Source organism: Sphaerodactylus townsendi, linkage group LG02 (genome assembly GCF_021028975.2).
Source record: "Sphaerodactylus townsendi isolate TG3544 linkage group LG02, MPM_Stown_v2.3, whole genome shotgun sequence".
NCBI lineage: Eukaryota > Metazoa > Chordata > Lepidosauria > Squamata > Sphaerodactylidae > Sphaerodactylus > Sphaerodactylus townsendi.
The window spans coordinates 94,175,351-94,193,924 of record NC_059426.1 but is presented as its reverse complement, the minus strand read 5'-3'; the positions used below and the strand labels follow the sequence as shown (position 1 = coordinate 94,193,924).

General features: G+C 41.8%; 1 protein-coding gene across 4 annotated transcripts in view; it reads left to right on the top strand.

The window, feature by feature from the left end:
- HIPK3 (homeodomain interacting protein kinase 3) overlaps positions 1 to 18,574 on the top strand; it is a 115,422-nt gene that overhangs the window by 76,971 nt on the left and 19,877 nt on the right. For all 4 annotated transcript variants that reach the window (XR_007243473.1, XM_048483694.1, XM_048483695.1 and 1 more), the window contains exons 3-7: positions 5,154 to 5,277; positions 6,258 to 6,377; positions 8,087 to 8,173; positions 11,839 to 12,023; positions 14,118 to 14,277. Coding sequence is in view for 3 of the 4 variants with exons in the window: in XM_048483694.1 (XP_048339651.1) it covers positions 5,154 to 5,277; positions 6,258 to 6,377; positions 8,087 to 8,173; positions 11,839 to 12,023; positions 14,118 to 14,277 (676 nt within the window). In the remaining variant the exon portion in view is untranslated. The remainder of the gene's footprint in view (positions 1 to 5,153; positions 5,278 to 6,257; positions 6,378 to 8,086; positions 8,174 to 11,838; positions 12,024 to 14,117; positions 14,278 to 18,574) is intronic.

The following is an 18,574-nucleotide window of genomic DNA, read 5'->3' as shown; positions in this document are numbered from 1 at the left end:
TCCTGTCTTGTATGGTGGGAATTAATCTGTAACCTGTTAAAATACACTTTGTGATAACTTGCTCAGTGATGAAATTTACAATGTAGAAGTGCCCATTAGCTAACCAGTACTACATAAATCTAACTGCATGCTCAACAGGAAAAAGTCCTATGAATGTTGTACTTAATTCCATTCTCTCCTGTCAGCAAAACAAAGGAACATTTAACTTGAGACAAGCCGAAGCATCCAACTGAACTCTCCATTGTTGTCTGAGTAATATTTTGCCTTGTATTACATACTGTGAGTTTTATTTTGCCCACAAAATTATAGACAGTACAGCCCACACACTCTTCTTTACACTACCGGTATTACAGCCCTAGAGAGACAGTACTATTAACGTTACCTTTGGAACTCAATGTTTTATCTTCCCTTATTCATCCTTTAAAAGAAAAAGGTTGGACAGTAGTTACCTAGAGTTTTTCTCCTGTTAAAATCTGTTTAGAACTAGTTTTGTAAACGTTAAGTCTTCCCAGAGTTGTTCTGAGTATGTGAATCTAGGTCAGCTCTACAGAGCTGACATGTGATATTTCTTAAGTGGTCTTCAGAACTGGAAAAGTTAAAAAAAAACCTGGTGCCTCTATGAAGTGGTTTAAAAATAGTGCCCCTGTCATTTCAGAAATATTTTATCTATTTAAGTTCATTATGTAAAAACACCACAATAAAGAGAACTTTTCACCACCATTTTTGCATTTGAGAGTCTCCTGCTTGGTCGTCAAGCCATTTTGGAAGATGAGACATATCTTTACATATATAGGACTTAAAGGAAGCTGAACTTTCTGGAAGCTCTGAGACTGAAATTCTCTGTTATTCCTCCCAGATTTTTGAAGGAATTTTTTGTGCAACCTGCTAAAATGTTGACTAGGCAGGCTATGTTGAAACTAAGTTTTATGTTCTGTTATAATATTAATAATAGAAAGATACAGATCAATGAGAAACCATTTGTATATGGTGTCCTCTTTGTTTAGCCTTTCAAGAAGTAGGACAAGAAAAACTGGCAACAGCGCTGCAGTTCTTATAACTTTCTTTGAGTTCTTTTGTTGAATCATGTTGGACAATTTCTCTTCCTGTCTCAAGTTTACTTTCCGTTGACATATTTATGTTTCAGAGTAGGTATATTGGAAAAAGACAGTTGTATGAGCTTTTGCAACTTTATGATGTGATACAGTACAAGCTTGGATGCCAATATCCTGCACCATGAGTTGGACTACAGATTTTTAGCTGTCTTCAAGCCTTGAGCTCCCTGATAAGATCATCTGGAAAGTTTCCAACTTTCTGTAACCAGTTTTCAGAAAGGAATCGGTCAATTTTGCATACATACATTTAACATAGAATCCTTGAGTTCAAGTTTTTAAATTTATTTCTACATATTTATCTTCTTCATTAAGCTGAAAAAAATCACTATTAAACTTAATTCTGGGCTTTATATGTAGCCACTATAGTTGTTCAGAACCTGTTAGTACCAGAGTAGTACAGGGAGTAGAACACCATCTAGGGGATTTGGATTCAATTTCTCATAATGGATATGCCCTGTGACCTTAGACAAAGATGTTGAGGAGTGAGATCCCCATTTATTTATTTATTTTTAAAGGTGAAAACTGGTGATTTAAGTCAAATGGGTGTTGTGAAGAAAAATGCACAAAGAGCTGGTCATATCACTGGTGTCAGATATCCCTAAAATGTACTGCTGGAAGATTTTAGCAGCCATAACAGCACCTTGATGTCTTGCATAGTTCAGTTTTCTATGGCTACTATGACAATTACAGACCCATCTTGGTTATTATCTTGGTTATTATCTAGATGTTATGTGTGTTACATACTGTGGGTTGTATTCTAGATTTGTGTGTTACATACTTTGGTAACTATAGATCAAGTAGGCCAAGATACTGGTTTTTAGAGTGAAGCCCCAAACCTGAAGAGCCTCCAGGAATATAACTAATAAGGTCTATTACAAGTTGTATGCAAAAAGTATATAAATAACAGTTATTAAATCCAATAAATCAGATCAAAACAAAACAGGGAATAACATAATACAATCTAGATAGCTAATCTAAAATACTTAGGCTTGTTGGTCCTCTGACCCAGATATTACCTGACCAGACTGAAACACAGAGTCCAGGTAAAGTTTCAAAGTGCAAGAAAGGGTATTTTGGCCTCAAAAGGCCAAGTCCAGAAAAAGATGACCAAAGTATAGGTTTCCAGATGGGTACAAAAAGTTACAAACTAGAATGAATGATGTTCCTCTATGCCAGGCTGCCAGAAGCTTTCCTGCTTCTGGTTGACCAATCAGGTGTGTTGCTAAGATACATGACCACATACTTCTGCAGATAATATGTGCTCAAAGTCAAGCATCTGACCACGATTCTTTGCACTATTGGGATGGAATGTGAGGGTAAAATTCCCTCCTGGTCCCTGGCCTCAAAATTCCTAAACTGTGTAATTTCATCCACGCTTGTGACTGACTCATCCCATACCTTATCTCTCTTAAAACTGCAGGTAGTTAAGTTCCCAGAGAGAAGCCTCTATTATTTTACTAGGCCCAAAGCCTAGTAAACCAAAGTTCTGAACCAAAGTTTTGAAAAGTCAAGAAATGGTTAGAGAAAGGCAAGTTTCTTGCCATCTTCCACTTTCAAAAAGATAAAATAGGGAAGCTTTATCCAAATTTTATCTTCTAATATGAATTATGGCATATAGTAGCACAAAAAGAATATGATATATGAAGGCATAAAATAAGGATACCCAATAACACTTTTTTCAAGTCTTTTGATCTTGGGCTTTAGAGAACAAGGTCCATGTTTTACAACCATCTCACAGGGACATCATCTTGTTTCTCTTCAAGGAATGGAAGTTGGGTCTGAAACCCAAATACACCTGGGAGACAGACTGCTGCTATTGCAGCACTTTTAGAACACAGAGTGTGTAGTCCAGAAATGGTTTAATTAATTTTTTTTGAAGGAGGGTTCCCAATTGGCACCTCCAATCTCACACAGATTCCCCACTTGGAGTTTAGGGAGGGTATTAAGGATTCTTACAGGGAAACCCTTTGAACCTCTAAAAACTGTTGATCTTTAATTTGGGTGTTGTGTGGTTTCCGGATCTTAAATTTGTTACCTAGAAAATGGCCTTTCTGGTGGCCATCATGTCAGCCAAAAGGGTATCAGAATTGGGGGCCTTGTCAGTCATATGAGAACTGCATGTTCCAGGAAGACTCTGTGACTCTCTCACTGGACCTGTTCCTTTGTTCTGAACTTGAGAACCCTTTTTCACTTTAAAAAAATGATTACCTTCCTTTTGTCTGAAACCTAAGCATCTTAAAGAATGCTACTTGGTCATCTTTCTCCACCTTTGTGAGGTACTATTGTCTGTATCAGCAAAAAATCATTGATTCTTCCTTTGGGAGAAGAGTCTTACAGCAGGGGCTGGAACAAAAACCATAAGTCAAATTCTTCCCAATTTAATTTTAACACTTGGCTAGGTTGTATGTAGGTTATTCCATCCTGAAGTGATAGCTCTGGTTTATAACCAGCCTGGATGACTGAGCCCCACTGCTGGAGAACAACACATTGGATTTGCCATGAAGGTGTCTTGTTTTCAATGGGGCAAAGTCATCAACTCCCCCCCCCATTGGAAACTGGGGTGTTGGAAATAGGGACTTTGGGGTGTAGTAGTACTTTTGTATGACTGGATAGGGATGGCCCCCTACAATCTAGTAGAGCATACAAGAAAATTGTATAGCCCTGCCTGAACAGTAGGAGGCATGACCTAACCAATCTGGATGATTTTGCCCCATCTAACGAAGATGTCTTCATGGTAACTCCAATCTGTCAATATTGGCTGTTGTGATTTTCTTATGTATTTTGAGGCTTATTGTGTTTTAGAATTGTAAGAAACATTAGGAGTTTTACAAAGAGGCAGGACAGATGTCTAATTATATAAATTAGTAATGCATTTTATGTAATGCTATAATATGTAGAACTACCAGGGGGCATCCATTGAAAATGCTGGGGGGAAGAATTAGGACTAATAAAAGGAAACATTTCTTCACGCAGTGTGTGATTGGTGTTTGAAATATGCTGCCACAGGAGGTGGTGATGGCCACTAACCTGGATAGTTTTCAAAGGGGCTTGGACAGATTTATGGAGGAGAAGTCGGTCTATGGCTACCAATCTTGATCCTCCTTGATCTGAGATTGCAAGTGCCTTAGCAGACCAGGTACTCAGGAGCAGCAGCAGCAGAAAACCATTGCTTTCACATCCTTCATGTGAGCTCCCAATGGCACCTGGTGGGCCACTGTGAGTAGCAGAGTGCTGGACTAGATGGACTCTGGTCTGACCCAGCAGGCTCTTTCTTATGTTCTTACCATGGAGTCCTTTGGCTGTGATAGGTCAGGTGGAGGTCCATGAGTATCATTTATTTAAAATAATATGGTAAATAAATGTGTAAAATATGGGATGTATTTGTGACTTCTGCATGTGAGAATTTCCACACTAATTCTAAAATTCATTTGTTTTGCTTGTACAGATGCTTAGTTGTAGTATATCTACATTTTATCATTACATATCTGGCCATTATGGAAGAATTGCTACAGTTTGCTATAAGCCGTTGGGTAAATGCATGTAAAATTTATTAATAGAAGGCCAAATAATCATTTGATAAAGTGAGCTGTGAATAAGAATTAAAAACATTAATTTATGACAAATTTAACATAGCAGAATGTTTATGTGACATTTTCTTTAATTTTTATGAGCATCTAGAACTGTTACAGACTGAAGAAGTGAAGAGCAAGTGAAGACTTGTTCTAAAAAAGGTTTTTGATAAAGAAGTAGTATATTTACTGAATGCCACACATGATAGCGTGTTGTATGAAAGCCAACATCTAATTCACAGATTCAGTTGCAAGTTTCAGGACAGCTGTATTGGTCTTCAGTAGAACAACTAGATAGTTGCAAGTGACTTGGCAATGAAGAGACAAGGAGGAGTTAATTAGAAAGGAAAAGTCATTTGAATTGCAGAAACAAATTAGTTCATGTTTTTGTATCGTATTTTCCAATGTCTGCTTTTAATTTGATAATTTGAATGCAGTAAATTGAAGAACAGGGTTTTGTTTTTATTTTCAGAGCACCAGAAATCATATTAGGTTTGCCGTTTTGTGAAGCCATAGATATGTGGTCACTGGGCTGTGTGATTGCAGAACTATTCCTTGGATGGCCACTATATCCAGGAGCTCTTGAATATGACCAGGTAACAGAAGATCAGCAATTTTGAAAGAATACTTTATTTTACATGTTTAAATGTGAAAATTGATTATTTGAAGACTAACTCATTTGGTTTTGAAGGGATAAAGTGACCAGACTGTCTACTGGGCATAATGTGTGTTAGATCCAAACTTCTGTAAACTTGCTCCATTTGGAGAAGTTATTTTTACCACACTCTTTTTGTCCTGAAATCCTCTGTGTGTTAGGGGAGGGGAGCCTTGCAACAAGAAAATGCCCACATTTGCCTCTCCTCAGGCTTGTGCAAACTCACTCTGAACAGGAAAACTTGAATGTAATCCCATGTTATTCTGATAGCTTTAGATAACATCATTCATGTTCGGTGTTCATATTGCCAACTGAACAGTCAGGCAGAAGAACCTGAGATTGCCCCTGCAGGATTCTGCAATCTGCCAGGCTCCATGCAGGTGTCCTTTTTGTGAATGAGTCCTAAGAAATGCCTTTTTAGCTGTGTGTTAACAATATAAAGATACTTTATTGCTGAGTTTACTTTAATTTTTTGTGTATTTAGCTCTCCACACAAGTAGGATAGTAGGATATCATATCATTGACCTCAGCCAAAAGCCAAATTAATATACAGGTTGATTTCATGAACTTTCTCAAACTAACATTACATAAACCAATGAATAATGTCAAAAAGTGATTTTGAAAGGTAAGCATTTATTCTGATGATCTTGATTGTTTTTACAATGAACTACATAACAAGTCTTTAGGAACATAAATTCCCTGCTGGGTCTGTTTGAGTGCAAAATTCTGGTTGAGTATATTGCTTTAATCTAATCCATTCCTAAAAACATCCAGCCTAATAGTTATTCTTTATAGGGTCAAGCCCTTGAGCTATTGTGATACCTGACAATTCACATTAAGCACCATAGATTACTGTCTGATGCTGCAATAGTGATACATACATAATGTAGCAGTTCAAAGCTATGTTTCTAATTCCTCTAGATTCGTTACATTTCACAAACACAAGGCTTGCCTACAGAGCAATTGTTGAATATTGGAACGAAGACCACGCGATTTTTCTGTAAAGAAACAGTTGCGCCATATTCTGGTTGGAGATTAAAGGTAATGAGATTCCTTATGATCCTGTGCTTTATATTTTCGGTTGTATGCCTTAAGGAAGAAATAGGACTGTGCTGAACCAAGGCGGAGGAGGGACATACACACTTCCTGAATCTATTTTTATCCCTTTGAAATGTTCTCATCTTCTCAGTTATCTGTTTGGGGTGTTGGTTAGGTCCACTCCTATCTACATCAAGGTACCCCATGCCCTCCTCCTGAGCTTATTTTTCAGAGAGCAGGACTTCTTCTGTTCAAACACCCAATAAGCTACATTCAGTGGTATTTTAAAATTCAAAGTGTCACATGATTGTATGATGATGATTCTAAAGACCACATAAATTGGACTCAGGTAAGAGCTTTGCTCAGCAACCCCTTATTATGGCAAAAGAAGTTCACTTAGAGAATATTTGAATCAACAGTAGAAACTTGAGGTAGGTGGAGTAGATGAACAGAGCTTATCTGCCAAGGGAAAAGTGATTGATGCTGCAGTTTTGATATCATGACTGTTGCTTAATGTTCCGGAGCAGTTCTGATGCAGCATAATGTGAAACGTTTCCAAGTATGGTTGGGTCTCTCCACAGGCTTCATGTTGCTGGGCATCCCTCATCTAGTTGACGTAACTCTTTATCACTGCCTCCGGTTTCTGTTGTGCCTCAGGGTCACCAGGTTCTTAGCCAAGAACACTGTTCTATGTGGACAGTCCCCACTACAGGTGCTGAGGATGGTTGCAAGGGATGGAAAGATAGGAAAGGAGGGACAGGTGGGGGATGGGATAAAAAGAAGAAAGTGTTATGGATTATGAGAAGAAGACCCTCTGGGTAAATTCCTTTGTTTTGTGGCAAAGCTGGTCACTCCCTTTTCCTGACTTTCCACTTATTGAGAAATGCAGATCTTTTCATCTGCTCTAATAAAAACAATCTAGAAGCCCTTGAAAACGTAGCACTTGAATCTTTTTTGTTTCAATAGATGCCGGTTACTCTCAGGAAAGTAAGCAGCATAAAATTCAATCTGCCAACCTACAAATCTTGTAGATTTGGCCTACAAGCAGTGGTAGGATTCGGCAGAACCAGTTGTTAAAATGGAGCTTGTAAACAATCAGTTGTTAATTTTTTTCAATACCACCACCAGAACCCGTTGTTAAATTATTTTAATCCCACCACTGCCTACAAGTATCCAGAGTGTGATGTTTCCTGTTTTTTCATCAAAAAGTTAGTAATGGATCTCCCAGTAGAAGACAGCTCTAATTATAATAAACCTTTTTGATAAAGGGGGGTTCACTTGCTCATGTGCACTTATTTGAACCTGATTTCTGTCAAGTGCAGCATTCTGTCTACAATGAAATTACATCTGCACTTCCCTGTGGATCTGTGTATTAAATGTTATTTAGGTGCATCTTCATTGTCCAGTGAGAGTGCTATTTCTTTGAAAATGATGACAGTAAAACTAGCTTACATTAATTGTTTATATTTCACTTTCCCAAATTACATTGGACAATAAACAGTGTGTTGGATCCTGTGATGTACTTTTATAATGCAGTAACTTTTATAATGCAGTAACTCCCTTAATTGAAAATGGCCACATATTACAAAAAAGACAAAGCATAGTAATGGTAACATGCTCCTGATACATTGGTATTCCTCCTGTCTACAATGTAAATTATTCATAATACCATGAAATGATGTGTTCATTTTCAAATTTTCAAATTTCTAAAGACACTGGAAGAGCATGAAGCAGAGACAGGCATGAAATCTAAAGAGGCCCGAAAGTATATTTTCAACAGTTTGGATGATATAGTGCACGTGAGTATCTTTTTATGGTTTGTATTTAATACTGATAATTTTTGTTGTTTTTATGGTCTTAAGCTATTGTATTTATAAGTAAACTGCAGTTCATACCATACACTTCCTTGGGTGCAGCAGACAGAGATTCCTTGGCTCCCAGATTTCCTCCATTGGCAACAGTATCAAAAGTACTCTGTTCTTTTTTCTTTGTTCCTCATCATCTTTGACTTCTGTTCTTCCTATGGTGATTTAGCCACTTTTTCTAGAGATTCCTACTAATACTCCTATTGTGCAATATTCTGTCATGCCAGCATGAGCACCTTTGCATCTTCAGCGCCAGCAGCTGGTTATCTTGAAACATGTTACTGATATTACATTGCAAAGACTATTGCTTCCATTGTAATCTGTTTTGATACATGATTACAGTCCACTTCACTGCAGCCTAAAGCGAAGACCAAACTGAAGACTTGTCCTTCAAAGTGGGGAGGACATGTTTAGCACAAAGATAATTGAGATGCTTGAGAGTATCCCAGAAACTACAGTCTACAATGCAGTCTTGGGTCTTGCAAACCTTTCTGCTTCATAAGCAGAGCAGAACTCCTGCAGTCCTACCTCTAGAAACAGAAGACGGAGCGAGGGGGAAGTGCCCCTGGTGCATGCGCCTTCGCCCCTCCAAGCCCTCGTCCGCCCCGGAATGCCCCCAGAACGCCTTCACAGGAGCGCATACCTGGTGGATCGCGCACCCCTCCTCCCCCTTGGCGCTACACCTCTGAGCTTCACCCATGCTGCCTCTGACTGCTCCTCTTTATTTGTGACTTCTTCCTGCTTCAAACCCAAGGGGACCTGCAGTTCTGCACCTGGTACTACATTCTCCAGAAGAAAGATTGAACTCTCCATCTCATGATCTCTGGGATGTCAGTGAATAGATCAAGACCAAGAAGTTTCAGATGGTTTCTTTAGCATCTATTCTGCCTCTTCTGGAAGCTTGGTTGCTTCAGAATTTCAAGGGTACTTATTGTCACATCTCCATCTGACTGCAACATGTCTGTTTTCTCCAGTTCACTGTGGGAATTGTTCACTACCAGTAACAATTGTTGTCTCTCTCTGCTGCTCCAGGCAGTTTCACCGAGCTCATGACAGTGTATGCAAAGCACTGAAGGATCACTGTTTTCCCGTATGTTGACTTGCTTCTGACAGCACCCCCTCATCTTTCCCTCATTTAGCAAATAAGGATGACGCTATGTAACCTGTGAGGCAATCATTCTTAAAAGTCCTGCCTCTCATCCAGGACTGTGAACCAATCCTTGTGATTTAGACTTCATGCAAATCCAAGTGATTGTCACCCAATCAGAGTTCTTGGAATTGAACTGGGCGGGAGAAGGTGAGCCTTCCTCAGCTTAAGAAAGGTGACGAAAACTTTTTCTTTGGACAGGGATTTTGTGGCTCTAAAAAGGAATGTCAGCATAGAAAGGATTTTATTTGGCTTTTAGTTAGGATTTGGGGATTGGGTTAAGGATGAAAGCTTATTGTAGCATGACAAACAAATATCCTGTTAAGGGCCCATCACTCCTAACTAGTTTGTATAGGTTCTGTAGAAAGGAACTCTGTAATAGGAAAAGAGCAATCTTGGACCTGCTGGTGTATCTTGTCCAAAGAAAGAGGAAACAAATCTCCTTTCAGGGTTTATTTACTTTACCTGAGAACTAGTTTTCTTTTATATATTGACATCATCCACTCATAATATTTACCTTTTTAAATACTTTATTTTCTGTTAAATCATTGTTCATCTCTATCTGTCTTGTCTGTCGAGTCAAATGCTTAAGAAAAAGTGATGTCTTTATACCTCACACATAAGTGCAACCTTGGTCTAGCAGGTTTCCAAATAAGAGAACTTTAGGAAGCATATAGCTACCAATCCTTTATTCAAACTTTATTCCCCTTTTTTATTTGATTGTAGGCAAATGGACTTTCAAGAATATTTAGGAGAGGCCCAAGTAAGGGGTAGGGAGGCTGAACATTGTTCCATCCAGAATGCAGTTGCCTGAGAGTCTTCCTTTCTCTGTCACTCCTTGGAAGCCACAATAGGCCTTGCTAGTGTTTGGGTAAATGGAGAGAAGTTACACCAGTTTCCTACTACAGCTCTCTAATTCATAGGGATTCTTTTAGACACAGTTTCTGGAAGGGCATACTGGCTTTCAGTGTGAAGAAATATACTTATAGACTTGGCTCTGCTTTTCATTCATTCCAACCAGCAAGACAGATTTATCATCTCTTTAGTTTCATTGCAGCCACCATCACTATGGTCTTTTTTTTGCCAAGGTTCAGATACGTCTGTTACAGTCGCTCTGGTGATGGACTGCCCGCACAGCTTAGACTAGGATGTCCTATTGAACCTTTTCTCCTTACTTGACCCCAAAGACAAAACCTTCCCCTGGAACGGGAGCAGTTACTGCAGAATGACTCATTCAGTCAACCCTGGTCATTCCAGGAGAAAGTGTCTAATTAGCTGCATAGGACCTATTTGTGTCTTTTTCACCAGACTGCAAGATAATAGTACAAATGGTGAGCTATTGCATGGATTGTGTCCTGATTTCACATCTGTGGTTCACAAGTATCCTGCAACTATTTTATGGCCATTTCATTAGCTTCCTTAAGGTGCCAACGATCCAGTCGCATCATTGCAGAATTCTTTCTCTGGGCACCTTGCATCTCTAATGCCCTGGAGGATTAAGTCAACCAACTGATCACAGGAGCTTTGAGGGGAAGCCCTTTAATGTATGAAAGGCATCCTATGAATGCAAGTTGATAATTACCTTTATTTTTGGATGTGGATGGGATCAATAAACATGTCCGGTGACTTTGATCCTCCACTTTCTGTCTCTTTCTAGGTTCCATCTAGGTTAATTTGACTGCTATCTGCTTTCTGATCTCTCCTGTAGGGGGGTGTTTATTTGTTGTTCACTCAACCTGTGATGAAACTCTTCTTTATCCTCCAGTCTCTGTGTGGGACCTGAACCTTGTCTTTGCTCAACCAATTAATTGACTTCTTAAGCCTTCTTAACCTGATGTGGTTACTCCCTTTTAAGGTGGAGCTTTTGGTTGCAGCATGTTTAGTTGCAGTCTGTTTCTCCATTCTGTGCCCTGACCCCCCATGAGCACCATTTTGCTCCTGGAGGTCTGCAGGCCCTTAGGAAGTAAGTGGTTGGATATATGCTGTTTATTTCTTCCTGCTGCAGTAGCTATGTTGAGTATTTATTGGACTTATTAAAAAAAGCTTGGAAAGTTTAAGTCTTCATATCTTACATTGTAAAACATCTTTGTTCTAACTTCATAGGTTGGACTAATATAATAATAGCTGTAATTTGTATTTGGCATGTGATCTAAAGCAGATTTTTTAAAAAGCAAGTCTCAATTACATTTCAGCTCTCTCCTTCTGCAGTCAGTCCTTGACCACTTTTCTACTAACCACTAGGGGGAAGGGTAGAGTATATTAATTTATTAATTTCATTTATTATAATTTCATATATACACCCACAAGGGAGAAGGATGGGATATATATGAAATTGATAAATGTGGAATAGGACACAGGATGAGGTATAGTAATATAATTTTAAATGATTGTTGTCTGTTGAAAAAAAAATCAGCTAAAATATGTACTTTTTGCTTTTATTTCTCCATGCCAGGTGAACATGGTGATGGATTTGGAAGGAAGTGACCTGATGGCAGAGAAAGCAGACAGAAAAGAGTTTGTTAGCTTATTGAAGAAAATGCTATTGATAGATGCTGATTTAAGAATCACCCCAGCTGACACACTGAACCATCCTTTTGTTACCATGAAGCACCTCCTGGATTTTCCTCATAGCAACCAGTATGTTTTATACAGCTCTTAAAAATAATCCTGGGAGTGGTTTTCTAACAGGTTCCATTTTTGTGCTGCTGTATTTGTTGAGGGTTTTTGTGGCTATACTGGGCCACATTCTCCCGATGAAGTTTAACCTCTGCACACATAACTGTACCTCATTTATCATTCTGCAGCTGTATGACATTCTTGTGCAGATGAAAGACTAGAGGGAGAAGCAGCAGCTGCCTCATTGACCAGACAAGATCAGCCATGTTCCCATATCTCTTCTATGTGCATGTGAATGACTGTATCTGTGCAGTTTGGTGTTTAAGATGGGTTGTTTCTGCCCCTGCCTCAGCGGGTAATCAAAAGTGAAAATTATACCTGTAGATTCTCAGAGGACTGAATTTAAACAAACCCTGTATCAAAAATGAGTGTTTACTCAATACTGTAGCCACATACTAAGAACTATAAAATAAGTCAATTTCAGCCCTTCAGTGCAAGTTCTGAATAGGTTCCTATTAAACAAGAAGCTGTCAACAGAAAAGGAAAATCATGCTAGTCGTGTCTTGAGATTAAAGAAACAGAACTCAGAACAATCTTATGTCTTGAATGGAGCCTGGGCTCAGCCACGCCTCACACTCTGGTTAGAAATTAAAAATACAGTCATTCCATGCTGTTAACAAACCATATAACTAACAAAAGCTGTAAGTTCAGTGATGAAAAGGTTTGCAAGTATCCAATATTACAGTGATCAGCACAACTTGCTTTAACAAGGAAAACAGCACTTAAAGTGCCCTCTAAGTGGCAAGTTTCCAGGTATCATATTGCTTCAAAAATAAATCTTCTTAGGTCTTACCAAGTCAGAATTTTGGTTAAAGTGCCCTGTTAAATCCAATGGCAATTGCTCAACACAGATTATCCATCCAGTTTCATTTTAGGATGGCATTGCTTCTCCCCATTGTATTGCCTGCCCAAGCCCTCCCTCATGGGGGCCATTGCTTATCAGAGGGCCCCCAACTGATGCTATGTCTGTCAATTGTGAGATACACTGAAGCACTTGAATATAATTTGTTGAAATGAACTTATTATGCCCTGACCAGGATGGCCCCGGCTAACGTGATCGCATCAGATCTCAGAAGCTAGGCAGGGCCAGCCCTGATTACTAATTGGTTACTAATTGGATGAAAGACCACCAAGGAATACCAGGGTTGCTATGCAGAGGAAGGCAATGGCAAGCCATCTCTATTGGTCTCTTGCCTTGCAAACGCTATTGAGTTGCCACAAGTCGGCTGTGACTTGACAGCACTTTACATGTACAAATTCATGACTGAGATTCTTGTTGCAAGCGTGTTACTGTGTACTTCAGTGTCTTCTATGCATAATATGTATTGACATACTGGAAAAGAGTGTGTATTTTCTTGTTAGCCAAAATATCAAACTACTTGTCAGTGTGGGGATTGAGATAAGGTTTGGCATGTATCGAGGGAACTTTAAGCAGGTTTCAACCTGTGAAATGGATGTTTTGTATAAGCCGTTTTCTCTAGTACCCCTCATGCTCCCCAAACTGCTGTTGAGATTAGGGAGACCTTCAGGAACAGGCTGGCATGTGCCATGGGAAAGGGGAGCTGCTGTTGAGTGGGTATCCCACAAAAAACATAGAGTTCCCTGGCCATCTCTAGCTCAGTTAAAATATCACACAAGCAGGGGGTTGGATTGAACCCTTGGCCTCAAGTCTAAATAGCTGGGACACATCTGTGACAGTTGGAGTATTTTCAGCAGTGAGGGCTAAAGTGGTTTTCCAGACTCCAGAATCAACTCAGTGCCTTTGCAGCACCTGTGGAGAATGTCTGTGAATGACACCACAAGAGAAGGAAGGTCTTCATCCCCAGCCATTTTCCTATGCCATAACAGCCCTGGGGATAGGGTTACTTCATTTTGCTGCTCCCCATGGAGTACTACATACACATAAAGAACATAGACCCAACCTAGCACATCTAGTTTGGCCCTAAGAAGCAAGGAGAATATTTATTTTCATCTGGTGGTGTTCATCATTTTTGCTTGAAGGGGTTAGTCTTACCTTCCTCAGAACTCTTCTTCCCTTCTTTTTTTAAAATTCAGAGTGAAATCTTGTTTTCATATCATGGACATTTGCAAATACCGATCAAATTCATATGATTCAAATAATCGCAATAAATCAGCACATATGAGACCAGTTTCCTCAGGCAGTGTACCAAGTCTGACTACTAATTTTCCAAAGATTGGTACAGTACGAAGTCAGGTAAGTACCTTTGGTATGATGTCAATTTTTCTACTTGCACTTCATTTTCTCTGCAGTGGTCCAGTGTGGGGCAGTCTTCACTAATGAGATGCTCTTTGGAGGCTGACAGGATCACTAGCCTTTTTTAGTGACTTCTGATGGGGAGAGTTTCTTCCCTAACCCTCCAGTTTCATTTCAGAGAGCAGCGACTCCTCCCTTCCCCCCTCTGTAGTCTTTTCTTCCTTTCCTCTCTCACTTTCTGTGTCCCTCTAGGGAGAGGGCACCTTTTCAGTTGCCTGAAGTAGAGGTGGGCTTATGTTCCCTGGATTCAAGCCCCCTGCCCACCTCCTGGGCAAGGGGAAAGCTGTGGGGAGTCCGTGCCTTGGTGACTCCACATTCTGGTTGGGACTCCTGGAGTGTTGGTAGTGGAGCTGGTAGTGGAGCTCCATTCACCCCTTCACTGCAGGGCCCCTCACTAGGGCAGCATTTCCACACAGACATATGCACACACACAAACCGCTGGGAGTAAAAGGTAGGAAAGAAAGGAGAAACAAATCAGTGGTGAATGCCAGTATGACAGATTTTTGTGTGTAGCCTCCTTAGAGCTAGCCCACATCCTAGAACTGGATTATTTCCCTTCCCTGACAGAGCCTGGCTATCCTCTGCAGAATTCAAATGCTGGGGGATTAGAGTCAGTGCCTGATGTCTTGGGAGAAAATGCTGAGGCAAACCTGGCATGGATCAAGGGTGAAATGGAAAAAGAACTATTTACTTCTGCAGGGGCAGTTTTCCTCCTCCACTCCTAAGCAGTCGGAAGGCATAATAAGCCAGGAGCAGGTCCCAGTCTCCTTCCAGGTGTGTCAGGGGGTTCAGAGGGAGATGTCTGCATAGCCCTCCCCCCACCCCAAGAGGCAAAAAGCATCTCAGGGTAGTTATCATTTCAGGTCTCATATTAAACCCAGATTCAAAAGTTTTATTCTGCTTCTGCTGAGAAGGAAGGAGACGCTTGTAGTCGACCCACGTGGTCAGCGTAAGAACGAGACGAGACGCGGAGATAACATCTGGTGGAGATCGCCAGCAGCGGGAGCCCGGAGGTCCGTGTTCCTAGCGAGTCTCCCGCGTGCTGGTTCCTGGCACCTTTTATTGTTATTCTATCGGGGGCGTGTAGGAGGGAGGACCGGGGGGAGTTCCGGGAGAGCGGGAGGCGGGAGGTCGGGAGATCATCATGTGATGCATGATCTCACCTGGCTACGTCTTGGGAGGAGAGGGCGTAAGCGTCTGAGCCTAATCCTCACCTGGGGGCAAGACCATTGTCGCTGCGCGCGGTGACTGCGCCGGACAGTTCATGACCCGTGGCTCTTAGGGGGATGAGGAGTGGGGGTGCTGATGCGACCAGAAGGCCCGTGGAGTCCGTTGGCGTCCCAGCGTTCTACCACGGTGCTGCTGGGTCAGCAGTGCATTACTACATCTCCTCCTTTTACATTTTAGAAGGGGGACCGAAATGCTAAGGGGTGATTTAAAGGGACGCTTGTCTCCTCCGCCGTCTGGTCAAGCTGACCGAGCTGCTTGTGTAACATTAGAACTTGGTTGCGGGGTAAGGGAAATTCGAGGGGCTTCTTACATAGGTTACAGGCAATATTAGACATACATTGAACGAAACAAGATCCGATAACGAGGCATACAATTAAACCAATGCAGAGCTGTACAATAGCACTCAACCATCCTCCCGGCAGCCAGCTCCAGAGGGCTGACCACCAATGGGGCAAAACATCATACTTCAGATTAGATACAACTTCCAGCAATTCGCGCACTTTCATATGAATCAATTGGGAACTATCAGAGAGATTAAAGCAACACATATCACGTACATTCTCACAACCTTGGTGATGCAACAACAATAAGTAATCAATAGCGGCACGATTATCTAAGGTCGCTTGACGAAGTTCCTGCTGCTCGGAGGCCAGGGCATCCAGAGCGGTGGAGGTAGAGTTGATAGACTTCGCAAGGGCACAGGCCAGAACGGCCGATAGTCTTAACAACAGCAAATACGATAACTTCTAAAATTAAGGTATGCAGTAACTTCAATAATCAGTCGGGTCATAGTACTCAACAATTCCCTTGGAGGTCGGCTCCAATGGGCATAAAGGGGCAAGGCATCAGACATTGCGTTGGCAACAATATATACAAGACATGCATGTTTGTAGATAGGCGACATCATATAAATGAAAACAATAAACATAGCTAAACAGTACATAGGCTAGATGTAAGGAAGGAAGGCAACCATTGGTTGCATAATTGTCAATGCATGGCTCTTGCTGTTTGACTACAAAGCTACAGAGCGATGGCGTTAGAGTCCATGGGTTTCTCAAGAGCGTAGGGAGAGCTACTGATGGTCTTTAGCATTGCAGGTTCAGTGACTCTCACGAGCAAGGTTGTGAGAGAAGGCGTGTTCCAACAATTATTCAAGCGGCTGAAAACAGCGGAGAGTTCCAAGGGTTAATCTATCAGGAATGTTCCTGGCTGCAATTCCAAGTTCAGCCAGGGGGCGGCAGAGAGGGTTGCGATCTCCGTGGAAGAATGGGTGTACTGGTTCCAGAGAGGTCCCTCCCATCTTGGCCCAGGCTGGGGGGTGATGGGGCTCTCTCAACAGGCGGCGGGGTCGGATCCTCAGGGAGGCCCCGCTCCATCTCCGGGATGGGGCTGGCCTGGCATGGCGAGCTGGACTCCTGTATAGAAGAGAAAAAACAAGCGGCAGCTTTTCCCCAGGGGTTTTGCGTGCTGGCTGAGTTAGTTCTTATAGATGACAATGGAAAGTCCGAGCCCTGAGTGGGGGGGGCAGGCAATTTTTGATAGAGAATAGAGAAGAGTACTTTGGATATGGTCTGCTGGATGAGACCTTGATTGGGTCAAATAGAGGGGAACTTCTCCCCTTTCTTCGTTGTTTTGGCCAAGCTTTTCTTAGAGTGCAGTTGGCCCATTCCAATGACGATCACTTGCAACACGCAAGGCGTACACAAGGCAGCGAATTGCCCGAAGGCTTAGGAGAAGGGAGAGGTCACAACCAGATTTGGCAGCAAACAATTCACAATTATAGTCATATCGTAATATAGCATTCATAGGAAAGATTTAAGAAAGATGCAAAGAGAACAGTTCCTGGGCTTGAGGTTTGATCCACACGAGCAATTTGAGAGGGGTTTGCAAGAAAAACCTTTTGTCCAGATCCCAGATCTAGAGGTGGGAGTGCGTCAGCCCATGAGAGAAGGAGGGTGTGCAGAAAAGAAGGCGGGGAAGGGTTTGGAAGTCAGCTCTACCTTCCCTCCTGTAAGGAGACTTTGGCGGTTTGAGCTCGCTTCCTACCTTCACAGCGGAGGCTGTGTAAGATAGGTGTGGCTGGGAGACCCCGGCACCGTGACTAGCCAGAGCTCAGCAGGAAATGTGGGAACATGAAAATAATTCTGGCGCCCACGCCAATGTGGCAGTGTAGGCTCAGATGAATGAAGGAAAAGGTTCTCAAGGAGAGGTTTGAAGAAGAGTTTTGAAGGTTTAAACTAAGATGGAAGTGCTTGAAGCAGGTCCCATCGGTATCCTAGAGAACACTTGCCTTGCGAGCTGTGTCCCGTTTAAAAGCCGGATGCTGTAATGAAGCGAGGGCCTTTCAAAGGCATTGGCACACATAATCAGAAGGAGAAAAACTTTAATTGAAGCACAAGAGCATAGCTTAGAAGCAATGGAAAAATCCCTCTTATGAGGGGAAAACTTTAGGGTCTCTTGAAAGAGGGCAAGACATACAGAACATACATAGGCATACAGAGCACATATAAAGTAGCTTGAGGAGGATTGCGACTCTGATTTGAGATCTTGCTCTCTCTGAGGTACTGACGATTTTGCTGCCACTTTGAGCTTAGGGCTTTGCACAGGCTCAGAGGCTACGAGATCTGGTTGGGACCTTACAGCTGGAGAGGGCCAAGGGGGCTTCTTCTTCGCGAAGGACTTTTGGCTTAAGGCCATTGTGCGAGCATCTTCCCCTTTCCATGCCTCATTGTCCTGTAGATTGGCTATGGGGCATTCTGAGGAGGGCTCAAAACAGCAGTCCTCTTCCGTCAGCATTTCTTTCTGTTGCAATCCAGTGACTGTGGACTCTGCAGAGATTTTTGAAATCGTGCCATTCTGGGGCACTGGTGGAGGCATGGTGACTTTGGAAGTAGAAGCGGTTAGCAGAGGAGGAAGTATAGGCGGAGGGAGGGAGCAAGCTGGCAAGACCAGCCCAAGGGTCGCCGTGGGGATGGGAGCACTATACTGCGCTGGGGCAGCGAAGATC